The 16,077-nt window shown below is 49.6% G+C and overlaps 1 protein-coding gene across 8 annotated transcripts in view; it reads right to left on the bottom strand.

The window, feature by feature from the left end:
* Positions 1-16,077, bottom strand: part of RAPGEF1 (Rap guanine nucleotide exchange factor 1) — an 85,115-nt gene that overhangs the window by 3,958 nt on the left and 65,080 nt on the right. For 3 of the 8 annotated variants that reach the window (XM_039561510.1, XM_039561511.1, XM_039561513.1), the window contains 12 exons: positions 11,106-11,194; positions 9,736-9,847; positions 8,015-8,090; positions 4,888-4,972; positions 3,326-3,418; positions 2,763-2,948; positions 2,523-2,607; positions 2,206-2,300; positions 1,678-1,756; positions 1,433-1,534; positions 901-998; positions 404-532 (listed from right to left, as the gene is read on the bottom strand). In XM_039561510.1, the coding sequence (XP_039417444.1) occupies positions 404-532; positions 901-998; positions 1,433-1,534; positions 1,678-1,756; positions 2,206-2,300; positions 2,523-2,607; positions 2,763-2,948; positions 3,326-3,418; positions 4,888-4,972; positions 8,015-8,090; positions 9,736-9,847; positions 11,106-11,194 (1,229 nt within the window). Of the gene's footprint in view, positions 1-403; positions 533-900; positions 999-1,432; positions 1,535-1,677; positions 1,757-2,205; positions 2,301-2,522; positions 2,608-2,762; positions 2,949-3,325; positions 3,419-4,887; positions 4,973-8,014; positions 8,091-9,735; positions 9,848-11,105; positions 11,195-12,836; positions 12,930-14,228; positions 14,511-16,077 lie in introns of all 8 variants that reach the window. The other 5 variants (XM_039561505.1, XM_039561506.1, XM_039561507.1 and 2 more) reach the window with 3 other exon arrangements.

Here is a 16,077-nt window from a genome sequence, read left to right as displayed (position 1 = left end):
GAGGACATCCAGCACTATGTACTCATGACAGCGCTGTCACACCACAAAGGGGAAAAGCCCATCGCTGAACTGGGGGGAAAAAGGCACCTATCACACAGAAATCAGCACTTGGATCTGCTGCCTCTGCTGCAAGACAGCACTGAAGAAAACCCCAAATATCCCAGAGAACACAGGAACCAGCAATGGCAAAACTTGTCTGGATCTCAAAACTAATATCAGAATAATGTCCTCACAATGTTTATCCAACCTAGAGAGGGAAGGAGACTGATTAGAGCCCTGTTGCTCCCAGCTCTCCTTACATCTCCCTTCCCCCTTGCACGGGGGCTTCCATGTCCAAGCTCCCCGCCCCAATCCCCACGGTGGTGCCCCAAAGCCAGCTCAGAGCCCCCACTGCTGCACTTACACTTGCTGGAAGCACCTCATGCTGTCCAGGATGTTAAACTGCTGCCAGCGCTTGGAAAAGTTCACTTTGCTGTCAATGTAATCAGGGTTTCCCAGATGGACAAAGGTCAGGTCCTGCAGAATCAGGCCTCTGAAAGAGGGAAAGGGGCAGCAGGCCAAGGGAGTAGGCAAATAGACACAGAGGTTAGTCACACAAGGCAGGGTGGCCAGCCAAAAGGCAGCCCAACAACAGCCTCCCACTGTCACCAAAATGGCAACCTTATCCAGAGGGAAACATTCCCCAGCAGCAGATCCAAAGATGCAAACACCCCCAGCTGGCCACCCTGGCCCAGACAAATTGCTCCAGAGAGGGCCTGTGGGCTGACGTGGCACAGTGCTGCCTTACCCCAGATGCTGGGCAAAAGGCAAGGGCTGAGCTCAGCAGCAGCTGCTGAGAAATCCTTGAAGACACATTCTAATGTGTGGAAGCAATGGCAGAGGAAGGAACTGCCCACTCACAGGTAGGGGATGCAGGGGGGCTCCACGTCGGCCAGGGCTGCCCGGTAGGCGCGGAAGGACGAGGAGCTGTCGATCAGGGTGCAGTACTCAGCCAGGCCCTGCAGGACACAAATCCTGTGGTGACACCTGTCTTTGCTGCTGCAAACCCATTTGCTTTGTCACCTCCCCCCAGAGAGCCGCACAGAGCAGGGAGGTAATATCATCCTGCAAACACCTCCAGCTGATTTCCTCAGCCCGACCCTGGGGTGTTCACGCAGAACATCGCTGCCTTCAGCCTCCCCAAGCCTTGGGCTGCAGGAGGAGGAAGAGGAGGAGGAGGCTGTTGTCCCCTGTGGCTGTGCTGGCACTCGTGCAGCTCAGAATGCCCAGCCACGCTGCAGGCCTCCAGCACTGTGGCATTTTGCCCGCTGCAGAGCAGTCATCCACCATCCCTCCACCCCGGGACACTGCTGAGCTGTTAAACCACTCAGCTGTTTCCCACATAACCACACTTACCCTTCTCCCAAAGATCACAGCCCCCACTGCTCCTCACCTCTGAGGTTTGCTTCTGCCACTCCAGCCTTCGGATGGGTGCAGAATCCAGTGCAGAAAGAATGGCCAGATAGGAATTAAAATTATTCAGCTTTCGTAAGTGCTGTAAAGAAGGAGAATATTCCAGTTACTTGAGAGCTCTGAAAAGCCTTCTAGCATCAAACAGCTCTACCAAGCAGAGGGCCCCACTCCCCTGCTCCTTTAAGCAGCAGTGTGTGTGATTCACAGGAAAAACCAAGCTGATACCTTCATAATCTTTATAAATTTAAGGAGCAGCCTCTCTCGGTCCTGGGCTTTCTCTTGTAGCATAATTATTGAACGGACCCTGGAAGACAGACAGAATAAAAGATAAACCTACTTAAGCAGAGCTCAGATTTCTTCATGTTTCATTAAGAAAACTCATCACTGACAGGGATGAGCCAATACTAAAAAGTTCACAATACCTCCAACTTAAATGGAGCATTCTAATCCACAGCAAAGACAGGGCAATTTCACAGAGTGCATTTATTTGCATGGGGAATGTTTGTTTCAAGGGCTCAGTGATACTGATAATTATTTCCTCTGGGTTACAAGGCCTTCCACAATCCTCCAGAATTTTATTTCTGCTGTGCTCTGGGGGTCTTTGATAAGTGCTCTGCATCTACTTCCAGGCCAAAAATACATATTATCCCATTTGTAACAAAGGAACCCAAGCCTACGAGGAATATCTGGAATATTTGCAAGGCATTGGAAGTTAAGCACAGTTCAGTGCCGTGGCTGTTCTGAGCTCCTTACCAGTAGGACATGTTATTAAAGTGCTCTGTGAACTGTGTCAGGTTGGGGCTCTTCTCTTCATTTTGTTCCTTTGCCCAAAGCAAAACTTCTGGGATCTGCCAAGGAAGAAGAGGAGAAAGGTGGGAAAACACCACATATTAAAATGGGATTTCTACCCCAAGATTCCGAGCTGCAGCCTGTGTTCACAGCCACTTGCTGACACAAGATCAGCTGTGCCCTACAATCCAGCAGGTGTCTGGGAGAGCTGGCAGGGAATACCAGAAATTGCAGAGGGTCCAATCCCTCCCACTGCCCTCAGCCCATCCTTATCTCTGTACCTCGATTTTATAGAAGAGTTCAGCATCCAGCAGGGTCAGCTGCTCAGCTATTTCATGACTGTGGAAATCATGCAGTGTCCCTGGCCTGTGAAAAACAAGGAGGAAGTACAAAGGCTCAGAAAGTGTGACCTGTTTTCTTATCTTTCTCGTATTTCGAACTGAGGAAACTCTTGTGTTCCCAGGGAAGGGATGCCCTGGCTCTCAGAGGACCAAGACATGGTTATGTGCACCTTCCCTCACCTGGCTGCCACGCCTCGGGCTGCGAGAGGTTTGATGGAGTTGGCGTAGCTCAGCATTTTCTTCTGGTCCACTTTATCCAGGATGTTCTTGCGCAGCACTCTGGCCAGGCTCAGCTCCCCACTGCACACCAGCCGGAACACCAGGTCCATCAGCAGCTTCAGGATTTCCTCCGTCAATTCCACCAAGCTGAGAGGAAGATGGAAAATCCAGGGCTAAGACACCAAACTCTGGGGTTTGTATCTGTACTGAGTGTCACTGCTCTTTCCTACAAGCAGAATTGGGTGACTGGAATTCCTCTTCTTCCCAGCTCTTCCTTTCCCAGAGATTCCCCTTTTACTTGTTATTTTAAAACCACTGACCCAGTTAGGACACACAGGAAGAACCTGTTCTTCCAACACAAGGGTTCAGCACTACAGGTGTCTTCACTGGTCAGGGTCGGGGATTTCAGCTGTCATTACAGATAGGGTTAAAAAAACTTATCTTCCCTAAAAACCACATTTTCCCAGCTGCCAGATTTCTGTGTGTTACTGACCCTGCATCCCAGAATGAAGAAGGCAACTCACCACAGCTCATCCACCACTCGCACCAGCACGAAGAAGGTGTTCTTACTGACTCGCTTCTTGAACGTGTCCGGGAAGTGGCAAAACTTCTCATATGTTGGTTGCAAATTAAAGAATCAACTCAGTGTGGCCAGACCAGCATCAGTGCAATTCCCAGCTGCCTTGAGGAACCATAAGATCATTGACTGGTTTGGGGTGGAAGGGACCTTAATAATCATCCAGTTCCACTGCCTCCCATGGGCAGGGACACCTTCCACTGTCCCAGGTTGCTCGGAGCTCCATCCAGCCTTGCCTTGAACACTTCCAGGGATGGGGCAGCCGCATTAGAACACCACACTGTTCTGTCCTGATGGAAACTGGTGTTCGATTTCCAGGAGATAAGGGACACTGATATGGCTCTAATTAAGATGGTATTAAACTGACACCAGCTGCTGATAGCAGGGGGTGTCAGGAGGTGCTTTCACCTGGCAGAATTCAGAGCAGGTATACCCTGAAACTGTTCCCTCTAAGGTGGAATTTAATGAGCAGCACTCCCCTGCAGTGATCTCCCCCACTGGTCTGTGACATCTGGTCTCAACAGATCTCAGATGTCATCTCTACCTTCCTTGCTGCCCAATGTGCTGCAATGAGGACAGTGACAGGGGAGACAGCACAGGTTGAAAAACCTTCTGCCAGGTGGCCAAAGGGACAGAGGACAAGGTTATCAGTAAGTCAGCACTGGCAGGGGCCTGCAGGGATACCCCAGATGGGATTGTCACCTGGGCTGAGCCGTGCCGTGCCCTTGGCCGCCGGTCCCAGCCGGAGCAGCGGCTCTGCTGCAGATGGCACTGATGAGCTGCAGCAGGACACGCTGACGTCAGGCTCCCTCTGACGTGGGTGCACAGCACCAGAGCCCACGGGGCCTCAGCACTGCCCGGACCCAAACCCTGCCCTGCTCCGCTGGCAGGGAAAGGAGCCACGGGAAAGGGGCCAAGGGCAAGGAATGGCAGCAGGCTGCTCAGGGAGAGGCCTTCTCCATCCTCTCCCAGGAATGCTCACCCTGCACATCAGGGCCCTGCCTTGTTACCAGTTACAAGCTCAGTTCAGGACTGGGAGGCCAAGAGCACAGCATCTTCATGGCTGAGTTTACTGCAGTAAGAGAGAGAAGGTCTTGATGGTTTAATCATCTCTAATATTAAACTACACCTGCCCATGCAGGCAATGCCCAGAACCCCTCTGGAAGCCAGAAGGTGCTCTGGTCCCCACTCTACAAATGAGATGTCCCAAATAAAAGACCAGGTCCCCAGTGACATACAGAAACCCTGAATTGCTCCTCTTCCTAGCCAGGACCCTCAGGAGACAACTCTCAGGTCCAGTATCCACTGTGACTGGACCTGGCCTGCAGCAATTCCCATTGGAGAGACTGGAGGGGAAGGAATTCCTGCCTGGGACACCATCAGGGCAAGCACATCACTGACCATGCTGCCAGCAGGCTTTTGACCAAAAAACTTGCCACCAGCTCCCTCCATGACAACTGTCCAGCTCTGATTCCTGGTGGGAGTGAACTGTCACTAGTAAAAGGATATCTGTACTGCAGCTTCTTGATGAGCTCTTCAGGGGTAATAAATGTCCTGTACGTAGTCAGAAAGGCTTCACAGTACAGCACCAGATCTAGGGAAAAAGGCAAGAAAGCCTCAGTCAACCTTGCTTTCAGAAAAAGGAGTTTCTTGTAAGGTTGAACCCAGATGTACAGAGGAGGACATGGATACATTTTGGCACAAATGAACTTCCCAGAAAAGCTGTGCTGTTGGTCCTTACCAGCAGATGGACCCTTTGGCACAAGAGCAGCAGTGACACTGCCCTGTCCCCACCGGCCTGGCCCTGCCTCCCACTTGCAGCACTCGGGCTTGTGCCTCATAAAAGGGTCAGTGAAAAACACCTGCTTGTGGGACAGGAGCTATCAATAATGTGTAAAGGAAAAACGGAGTTTAGACCTTGGGGATGCTTTAAAGAGAAGATCTGATGGCAAGAGGTGATGCCTACTCTGGCTTTGGTGCTCAGGCAGGTCACTCTGCCCTCCCCATGAGGAACACACATGTATGCTGTGGTGCTGCAGATCTGCCCTTGCTGAGTTCCAGGAAGTCCCAGGGCAGTGTAAATAGAAGATTATTCCCAGCCAAAAGAAAAGCAAATTGCACTGCAAAAACTGATGCTGCCACAACCCGTGACCCTGCCCCAACAGAGATGTGGTGCACGCAGTCAGCCTGTGTTAATTCATCTGCAGGATGGGTTGTTACAGGGCCTAGGATTGCGAAGGCTTTGGGCATTATCATGGGCACAGAGGATGGAATTTGAAGAAGCAGGAACTGCAAACAGGAATGCAGATGTCAGGTCAAGACTGCAGAACACTCGCAGTCCCAATGCCTGGTCACTGTGGACAGCAGTGCCAAAATGGGAGCATTAGGCATTAGTGCCAGTATAAAGCAGGGCATGGCAGCAGGGTGTGCAGTGGATGGCATCCTGCCCCTGCCAGCAGCACTGCACCAAGGGCAGACAGGGAGCAAAACCTGCTGTTGTGCCTGCCCAGGCTCGGCTGTACATGCAGAGCTTGTTCCAGCCACGACAGGCAACACCCCATACCCATGTGCTGTAACACCCAGCCACTGCTGTGAGGTGGGAAGGAGCAGGGCACAGAGGGAGAGTGGTACCTCTCTACCTGCAGTGTTTCTCTTGGCAGGAACCTCACCTTCCTCTTGCTCTTAAATCAGGAAGCGCTGCTGCCTCTTGGTTACAGACAACAGAGGCTGGGTGGTCACATCAGGTGTGAGCCCCAAGCCTTGTCCAGCTCTAATCCTGCACTCACAGCAAGTGTGTGTGGTTGTGAGCACTTAACTGACCATGGATTTTATTCCTGAAGACCACAGGTCTCTATTCCTTATGTCATTTAGCTTTTTCAGAAAACTCAAATGGACAAGACGCATCATGCACCAGGGCGTGGAGTTACATTTATTCTGGGTTCCCATCTGCCCAAAAGGCAATGTGAGGTAATACAGCTGGTCTGCTCTGGCACTTGAAGCTGCCAAGAAATTCATCTTTAAAGGAAAGCCTCTTAACTCTACCCCTCCGTGCCGTATGGCTGATTGATTTACAAGCCCCGAATTCTTCTCATTGTAAGCTTAATTCATTAACCCTCTCAGTCACCCAAACAGTGGGTTAGCATAGCACAAATTCCTCTGTGCTCCGTGGCTTGGCAGCGCCTGTGAGGCCGGGCTCAGGCACTGGAAACTGTCGCCTGCCCGAGCTCCCTCCACCCAGCTCTCCACAGCTGCACCACTGGGCGGATAAAACCCTGCTCTAGCTTTTCCCAGGTCTGAAAGGTTCTCCACAGCTCTCACCCCACTGCTTGCAGAACCCTCAGAGCCCCCTGTTCATGAACTGGAGGTCCAGCACTCATGCCCTTATCAAGCAGCTGTCTTTCAACAGGAACAGACAGTAGAGAAGTTCTTTGTGGTGATGCTTGCTCCAGAGAACAGCAGGAGTAAAGCAGAGTTTCTCTATTCCACTTTCAGCATGTTTATAAGGGATATTTCCACCATCTCATTTAGACTATTTTCTTTAATATACATTTCCAGCCTTGGCACAACCCTCCTCTCTGGTGTGTTCCTAACTTTGGTCCTTTCTGCCTGGATTTGATGCCCAGTGCAAACTGGGAAACACAGCTGTCAGGGGAAGGATTTTCTTGCTAGCTGAATGGTGCTGGTAAGTAATTGCAAACATCTTATGCTACAGTAAAACCCCTGTCATTTAAAAACGTACATGACAGATATTTCCCCTTTGACTATCAACCTCTAAACTACGAGCGCTGAGTGATTCAGAGGGTTAGTGTTTTGCCTCCCAGGAGATAAGGAGATCAATCCTGGTTAAGGCCATCAGCACAAATGTGTTTGGCAGGTTCAAATAACTCTCTGGAAACACTGCAAAGGCTGTCTTTGCCACAGGTCTTGGAAAGGAGCTGCTTCATGTGTGTGCTGACTGGGTTTGGACAGATGAAGAGGGGTTTTAACAAATCTAGAGCTAAAGATTGCTGACATCCCCTCTCCTTGCCCACGTCTCTTCTTTTGTACTGTGGATTCCCTCTCTGAACTGGTCTGGGTGGCTACCAGGACACAAATGGTACAGAGTGGCACTAGGAGGTGGCACAGTAAATTGAAAATACGGGGTGTCAGCAGAGCAGCACCTGAACAGACTCCTGATGCCCACGGGTACTGCATTAGACCCAAACTAATATCCCTTTTTTCCTACTTTGATGGAACAACCATTCCAGTACATCACCACTTCCTGAAATTCAAAGGACAAGGAACACCACTGGAAACAGGATCCATGCACAACAGGCTGGTCACACCTGCTCTCACAGAAGGCAGTGGCCCAGCTCAGCAGGTACAGGGACACCAACACAGCACTGTCACTGGTGTGCCTCATCTTCCAGATCCAGGCAAGGGCTGGGAGGAGTTAATCCCATCCCTGCTGCTAAATGGAACCACCAGGCGCTTATCCAGCTTACCTCCATCTCCCACAGATAAACACAACCTGCCAAGCTCAGAGGACCCCTGCAGACTCTCCCCCAGCCCAGCTGTGTGTGGCCATGGGGCAGAGGACAGGCAGCCAAAGCCGTGCCAGGCTGTGCCCCCAGCTCTGCCCTGCTGCTCCACGTACCTTTCCTGTCGGTCTCTGTGGCGTGCACCAGCAGAATGTCTCCAGATCCACCACGGACATCTGGCCCATCATCCCCCTGCAATGGGAACACAGCCACGTCAGGCACAGCCCAAGCTCCCTTAGGCCTAGTTTAACATCGCTGGGGTTCCAGCTCAGCAACAACTGGCAGCGCACACACTGTTCCTGGCACTGCTCGCAGCACAAGCTGGGACATGGTCTTCAGTGCTGGGATAATCCTGGAATTTGAATAAAGCATTTGGTGTCCCAGATGAGGAGCTGGGCTGATCTTGGGGTCTCTGACTCCTTAAGGCCAGGTTGTGAAGCTCAGTGAAAGCTGAACCTTCTGCCCACAGAAGAATGAGCAGAAATGCCACAAATACTCCCAGAAGACCTTTAACAGGGCAGCAGCACTGTGTGAACTGTCTCAAAGTGCAGGACCACGTACCACAGTGGCTGTGGGGTGGGAGGTCATGCATTCAGCTTGCATGTTCCTGGAACATCAAAACCCCGCGAGTTAATTCCCTAATCTGGAACTATTTGGCTGGAGGTCACCTGAAACGATCCAATAACTGGAAGAAGAAAACAGCCCTGTTAATTGCTTGACCCCTGCCTTGACCTGTTTTAGAAAGTCCCTGTGACTCTCTAAAACACATCTTTCTTCTAGCTACTGCATTTCACAACTTAAAATACGCAAAACTGATCCACCACTCAGCCAGCAGTTCCCATACTGCAGGAAGCAGCTGGCAGTGACAGTTCTATACTGCTTCAAACATGTAGATCAGAAAGAAAAGGAAGAAAAAAGACACTAAGACACAGATCTGCTAGTCCCAAATGTTCAGAAATCACTGATTTTTAAATGTTTTTTAAAGGAAACAATTCATCAGAGGAGGCTGGAGTTGTGTCTGGCTTCCCTTAGGAATGTCTTTATCACTTCAATATGCAAAACAGTGAAACAGCCATGGATTACAGCCATGGATTACAGCTCTGTCTAAGACAGGAATTTTTCAGGTGACCCTCTGGCAAGAGTCATGAAATACTACTTAGAGAACAAGTAAAAGCTTCTCAATCTCTCCTGCACATCTCAGCTGACCAAAGAACACTCCTAAAATGCCAGTAAATGATCCATTCTCTCTGTTTTTCAGCCAAGCCCCCTGACAGTCTGAAAGCTTCAAAAGCCTGCATGTTCCCTCCAGCTGCATGTCAAAGACAGCGTGGTTCAAGAGCACAGTGAGCAAAGCTGGCTGGGAGTGCACCCAAGGCTGAACACAAAGCTATTTCTCAAACACAGAAACAGTTCTTTTGGCTGCTTTTCCACATCAGTAACATCATGTCCTGCTCATTCACCTGCTGAACCTGCTGTCAGAGAGAAAGGCCAACACCATTACCCACACCCGGATTTACTGTGCTCAGGCTCTCAGGTGATTCATTTCAGACTGTCAGAGGCTGAAGAAGTGGGAAGGGGCAGACTGGGAAAAGGGCACAAGATGTGCTGGTTTTTAGGGAGACATCTCACCTTTTGCTAAATCCTCACTCACTGCTGGTGCTCCCTGCCTGCACCAGAATCTCATACTTTAACAGCTGCCTTCACACATACCCCACTTCTGCTGCAACCTAGTTTTTCCTAGCAAATAAAAGGTGATGCCTTGTTTGTGCACACAGAGAGTCAGATTTCAGCTCAGAGTAAACCAAAGAGTACAAAAACAAACCCTGAATGCACCTACCTCTTGCTTCAGTGTTAATCTAGACATGATTTCACTGTGGTCAATAAGGGACAGCTCATCTACCTCTTCCTCCAGCTGTGATGACTCCAAAGTATCTGGTGACTGTGGCTGCCTGTGAAAAAAAAGGGAAATAACCTTCATCAAATGACAGTAAGTACACAGACACTCTGGAGGTAAATCTTTTGCAAACAAGTCTGGCTCTAACTCTGTTGCTTTGAGCATCTCTTGGAAAAGAGAAAGATAAACCTTTAGGACCTGAACACCTGTCTGTCCGCATTTCTGGCAGACAGGATTTTACTATAAGTACACACTTCCATGTCTCCTTAATCCACCAAATTTTTAGTGCACACAAATTTAAGCCCTTCCTCAAGCGTACAGAGACTGAGCACACTCTACACATACATATCTTAGTCAGTTCATGACCTGCTGTGCTGAGACAAGGCGAGATGACAGGCTCTTGTTCTGCAGGAAAATAGAGCAGAAAATCATGACCATTTTTTTGGTGTACATCCCCCTCTAGAATTTCTACCCCCAAAGGCTGGTACTCTTGTGCCAGGACATGTCCTCTCTGTGCCTGTAGTTCTAAAGAAAAAAAAAAGAAAAAGTACTGATGTTCCTTATAGCTTTTCCCAGGCACAGGCCAAAATCCTGTGCACCAGTCAGTGCTTTGAGCAGATAGTGAGCTTTGCAGAGCACTCCTGTGTTGTCTCCTTCACTGTAGGGTTTAAAACCCTCAAACCAACTGCAGGAAAATAGGAAAATGGGGGAGGGAAGTTGACTGTCACACACAAATCAACGCTGTTCTCTATTTTTGCTTTAGAAATGCAATTGCAGAGCAATCTCGAGCAGCAGGGAAGCACTCACTCCACTCCTCCTGAAGCCCATCTGTTACAGCTTGCACCTCTTCATTTACATAGGCAAATGATAGCTAAGAGCATTAGAAAGGATGTAAAGCCTCCTGCTCCAGGGCCTCAGCCAGCCTCTAATGAGCAGGGTTAGGAAGAAATTTCCCTCTGGAAGACTATTCCAAACAGCAATGCAGACCCTTTTCACACATCTCCCTGGAAGCAGGAGGGAGCAGCCAGTGTCAGTGGCAGCACTGCCAATGAGATAGACTGAGGATGGCTAACACAGGCTGCATTAACCCCCACAGGCTCCTTGAGTTCAGCAAGGATATCTTGTCAGGATCCTTCTCGTTCACCAGGATCCCACCACGCACTGGCTGTACAATAAAAGTGGGCTCAGAAGTTTAGACAACATGTAGGAGGTTTAGGGCAGAGCAGGCAGCCCCAAGGATGGTTTGGCAGAGGGGATGTTGGGACTCTGCACCCTTCAAACCTGGAAGGAGGACACCAGGGGGTCAGGCTCACCTTTCAGCACCATCTTTACCCTCCTTCCCCATGGCACTGCTGTTCAAAGCGGAGTCTTTGGAGTGGCCGTCTTTGACAGGGGGAGATTCCTGCCAAGAGAAAGGAGTTTTTCATCATTACACGGGGTCCTTGAGCCCAGCGAGCCTTGCATTTACAGTCTGCCTGCCTCTAAATGGCCCTTTACTGTAAATTCCTACAGAGCGGTTAAAGATTGATGCAAGTTAATGCCAAATGCCAGGAAAACACAGAAGTTAATCAGACAGGAAATTTGGGACCATCTCTGGAGACCAGTGTAATTAGTACTGTTTGCTTTCAACATTGTGAAATGATGCTGAAAGTTACAACACAAGTCTGCTGTTGTCTTGGATTTTAACCCTCTCACGACCTTTTATTTTTCCTCCAGCCCTTCCTGTTGAAATACACTTTGCCTCCTGCTTTAATCCAAACAGACACAGCCAGCTCTAAGCTCTCCAGTTTCAGTTCCCCTCTTGATCACAGCCCCCCCTGCCTCAGGGGGTGGATGCTCACTGCTTCCTACCTCCCTTCTCTCCCATCAGAATAGGTTTTGCAATGATGCAACGTTTCCACTCCACAACTCAGGGCTGTGGAAATGAGGCTAATGCAAAAAAGCAGAACCAGCTCAATCAGCGGCATGGAACAGCAGGTAGAGAGCTCAGAGCAAAGACACAGCATTTTAAATTAGCCATTTATTAAGGAGACAAATAGCCATGAACAGCAAATGGGAATATTAATCCAACAATGTCAGGAGTTCAGAATTATTTAACGTCACGCAGAGTGAAGCCTGGAAATTCAAGCTCTGTTCTAGTGAACAGACAGGACTGAAGCCACCTCCACGCTATCCACTCGGCATGGAAACACCCTGCTGAGCTTGGGTTTCTTGGTGTCTGCAGGGTTTTTCCAGACTCTATCTGTAAAGCCCTTTGCTTCAAAGTTGAGAACTCGCTCACAGCTGTCCAAAAGGATGGGCCTGCCCAGATGTGTCTCCTGAGGGGAAGTGATGGGAGCACTATCTCTTGGCGTATTTAACACCACCGTGGATAAAGGTCTTGGAGACATCCTGTAGGAGATGTGCCTTCCAAGAAGAGGGCAGGCAAAAGGATCACCATGGACCTCTGCCAGTTTCCTATGACCCAACAGGAAGATGAGACCTCCCTGGAATGGAAAACGCCCTGGCTCCTCTAGGAAATATCTAAGATACAAGGCTTGAGTAAAGGAAGAAACAGCGTGTGAGTACAATGCTAAATCCATCACTTACTTTGCAACCAAACAGTGAAGAGAAAAAATAAATATTTAAAGCAGAAGGCTTTCTGTATTAAAATAGGGAAGGCAAAGCAGTTACAAGAAAAGACGTGGCCCCAGGATGGCACAGGGTGCATCTCTCTGGAAGGGAACTTCACACAAGCAGCTCCAAACAGCCAGCAAAGCGCAAAGGAAACAGCGCGGCAGGAGAAGCCATCCCTGCCTCCTGCCAGGGCTCAGCGTGACCCCAAAAGCATCTCCTGCTCTGCACCTGCACCAAGAGGGCCCCCAAACCTGCAGCCAGGAGTGGGCAAGCAGAGGGATGGCCAGCAAGGGAGCCAGGGCAGCAGAAGGACAGGGAGTTCCAGGGTGTGCAGAAGAGGCCGGTGCCAAGCGCGTGAGCCCCGGCGTGAACCCGGCATGCACCAGGCAGCCCCGTCCAGGGTCCGGCCTCTGCAGGTTGTTACTTACTCCTTCAGAGTGAGGGAGTTCCCCGTTGCTCTGGCCAGAGGAATACAGATTGACATATTCACCCTCACCAGCCTCCTCACTGGCGTTTTCACTCTGAGGGAGACAGGATGAAAGGAAATCCGTGATGGTGCCCCCCACCAGCGCTTCATGGCCGAGAGAACCTGGGAGCAGAACTGCCCTCGGCAGCTGCTGTCACCTCACTCGGAGCTGTTCTCTGTCTCTGTGGCCAGCACTGGCCACTGAGGCTGCACCATCCTGGGGGTCATTATTTCTGGCTCTGGAGAACTATCCCGAAGGCCCTGGGCTGCAGGAGGGCAGCAGCAGGCACTGCTTGCAAGAGCTGTGGACTCCGGTGAGACTGCCAAGGTGCAGCGGGCAGATTTCAAGGTGCTGGAAGCGGAGTGTTCAGAGCTGGACACAGAGTGCCTGTCCTACCCAGGGCAGTCCTGCTGAGCACAGACCAGCCCTGCAGCCCCAAGGGCATCAAAGGTATGCCCCAAACAAGGCTACAAGCATGGACTAGACTCATCACACCAGAATAAACCAAACTCGAGGCCTTCTGGGATATAACAAGGACCAAAAGCAAGGAAGATGCAAAGCAAAGTCACGTCCAAAGCGTGAAAAGCTGCACATTTACTCTGTAATCAGTGACCCTCTTCCAAACTTGGCAGAGAGGCAGCACTAGCATGCCCTGTGCTGACAGCTCTAATCCGATCAACTCTCGGCTTCGCAGCAGACGAAAGAGGAACTGTCTTGAAAATGAGGTGTTCAAAAAAGTATCTGTAATGGACAGACCTGCTCAGTGATCTGCAAAGTGATCTGGGACCTCAAACTAGCAGCGTGGGAACAGCGTTAACCTAACTTTACCAACATGTGATGAGCTGCCACCAAGCACACAGCTGGGGCTGATGGGAACTGGGAAGAGCAGGAACCTGTAGAGAACAATAGCTTTTATGCACAGGAGAGACAGAGCTGGACTGCACCCACTGCTCCTGGTGACTTAGGCAGGAGCAGGTGGCAACTGCAGGATGTGAACTGCTGTTAGGAGCCTGTGTTTAGTAACTACCAACCTCACAAAACACTCCTTTACCTCCCTCAGCTTTGTATTACAACTGCAGGAAGCTACAGCCAACTCTCCCCTTCACCAGCATTTGACATTTTGTGTTTCCTACATATGTCTTAACAGTTTCTCAAACCTGCTGAAGTTGTCCATTTTTTTCTAGCCACCATTTTTATATGAAATTTCCTCTCTGCAATTCACACTCATTTGGAAGCCAGACTAGACCACAATTTAGCATGTATTAACACAAGAGACATTTTCTTTTAAAAAACCCCAACAAATAAAGGCAGCCTTGTGTTAAGGTGCGTTATCATCTCTTTGGAGAGTCTCACCGAAGGCGTCTGGAGAGAATCAGTGAAAGAGGTTTCAGAAGGAAGGCAGACAGGAGCATTCCCGTTAAAGCTGCTCTCCTGAGAAGAGGAGTTTGGCACATCCACAGTACTGGGTGACTGGCTGGCTGCAGCGGGCACCGCTAGGTCGGGGCTCTGGGATGGATGGACGGGCGGAAAAGGTGGGGTGGAGCAGGAGGAAGAGGTAGAAGAGAGGAAAGGAGGTATGGAGACCTGGTTGTGAGGCACAAAGTCCTGGGAGTAGGACCTAAACACAGATTTGTACTGCAGGATGCAGAGACACAACACAAAAACAAGGAAGATGGGGAAAGGAAAGAGACAGACAAAAGAAAAAGTAATTAGATTGGCAGCAGCGTAGCAGTGACAGCACAAGGCATTTCTAGCACAGGCAGCACTACTTTACCATCCACACACTAGAGCAGGAATTGCTACCTGGGATACACCAGCCAGGTTTTTCCTGGAGAGGCGTGTTCTTGCACAAACAGCAGCCTGGCTGCTCATCTCACACAGGGAAAGTGAGCAGCAAGGTGTGATCCAGCCTTTGCTAGGCAGGGGAAAACCTGGGTATCTCAGTACTGCTAATGCAGTGACCCTGAAAATCCCCTGAGTGGAGGAAAGGAGGCAAAGGCACCCAGAAACCATGACTCTGAGCATGCTGGAAGTATCTACACAGAGAAAACTGCTTCAAGTGCTTATTGCTTTTCTGGGATTTTCCACAGGATCCAAATTTAAGATGCTTTTTGCTCCAGCCCTGTAATTTAACAGCTACTGTGTCAAGTCTGTTCCAGAACACACAGCTCCCAGGGAGGAGTGGCTGGATACTGCCTTCAAAGTTACACTGAAGGATAAAGGAGTTTATGCTGCTACTTCTTCCCATTCGTGAAAAACAGGGAGCAAAAATGGTAATTGCCCTCCAGAGTGATGAATTCCTTATCAAACCGATCCTTTAATGCAGTGCCTTGAAGAGTCAGCTGAAGAGATGAAAAGAGATCATCTGCGTAAAGCTTTATTTCACTATCTCTCCTAATCATCAGATTACTGTTCAGATAATATTAAACAGGGTGCAGTGGGAATATATTGTGCCAAGAAAAACAAGAGCAACCCTCTGTCTTTTAACATCTGGTGCTAGTAAGATTTGCCATCGGGGTAAGTCCAAAACAAAGCTGACAACCATTAAAAAAAAAAAAAAAAGACAATAATGCTAAATCTGCTGGAGAGGAGTTTATTTTAAAACCTGCAAAGCTGGTCATAGTCAAGTGGACTGAAAGAAGAATCACATCATCCAGAACACCCCAGGCTGGAACGCAGTTGTGGTGCTGCTCCATTGAGGGATCTGCTGCACAAGGACGGTGCAGTACAGAGCTCTCAAGAAGCATAGACACAACTTGCTCAAACCAGGCTGAAAAGTGACACCACTGTGATGTAAAAAGAAAGAGAATCAAAGGCAGGAATTGGAGAATTCAGGCTACATTTTCTCAGGAGAGCTGAGTGGGTAAGAAAAAGCAAAGCTTAGTCCATCACCTGAGCCCCAGCAGTAGCACCCAGCTCAGCAGTGGTATTTTTGTTTCTACCTAGGAAAGATGTGGGCTTAAAAATCTTAACTGAGAACAGCCTCAGGCCAGAATCCTGGTGAAAAAAGCTTTTCCACTACAAAGGAAAGGAAATGTAAAGGTCAATGGCTAGACTTTACCTTCCACCACCTTAATCCTTGAGGGGCTGCGCCTTGTGCCTTGCGTGGAGTCCAGCAGTGCTCTGGGTGTATTCTCAGGCCCCAAAACAAATTGTAGGCCATAATACAGAGGAGAGGAGGTGAATGCTTTGGAAAGAGAGC

The sequence above is a fragment of the Corvus cornix genome, chromosome 17, assembly GCF_000738735.6.
Source record: "Corvus cornix cornix isolate S_Up_H32 chromosome 17, ASM73873v5, whole genome shotgun sequence".
Classification (NCBI taxonomy): Eukaryota; Metazoa; Chordata; class Aves; order Passeriformes; family Corvidae; genus Corvus; species Corvus cornix.
The sequence above is the reverse complement of the archived record's forward strand: the minus strand, read 5'-3'. Positions and strand labels throughout refer to the sequence as shown.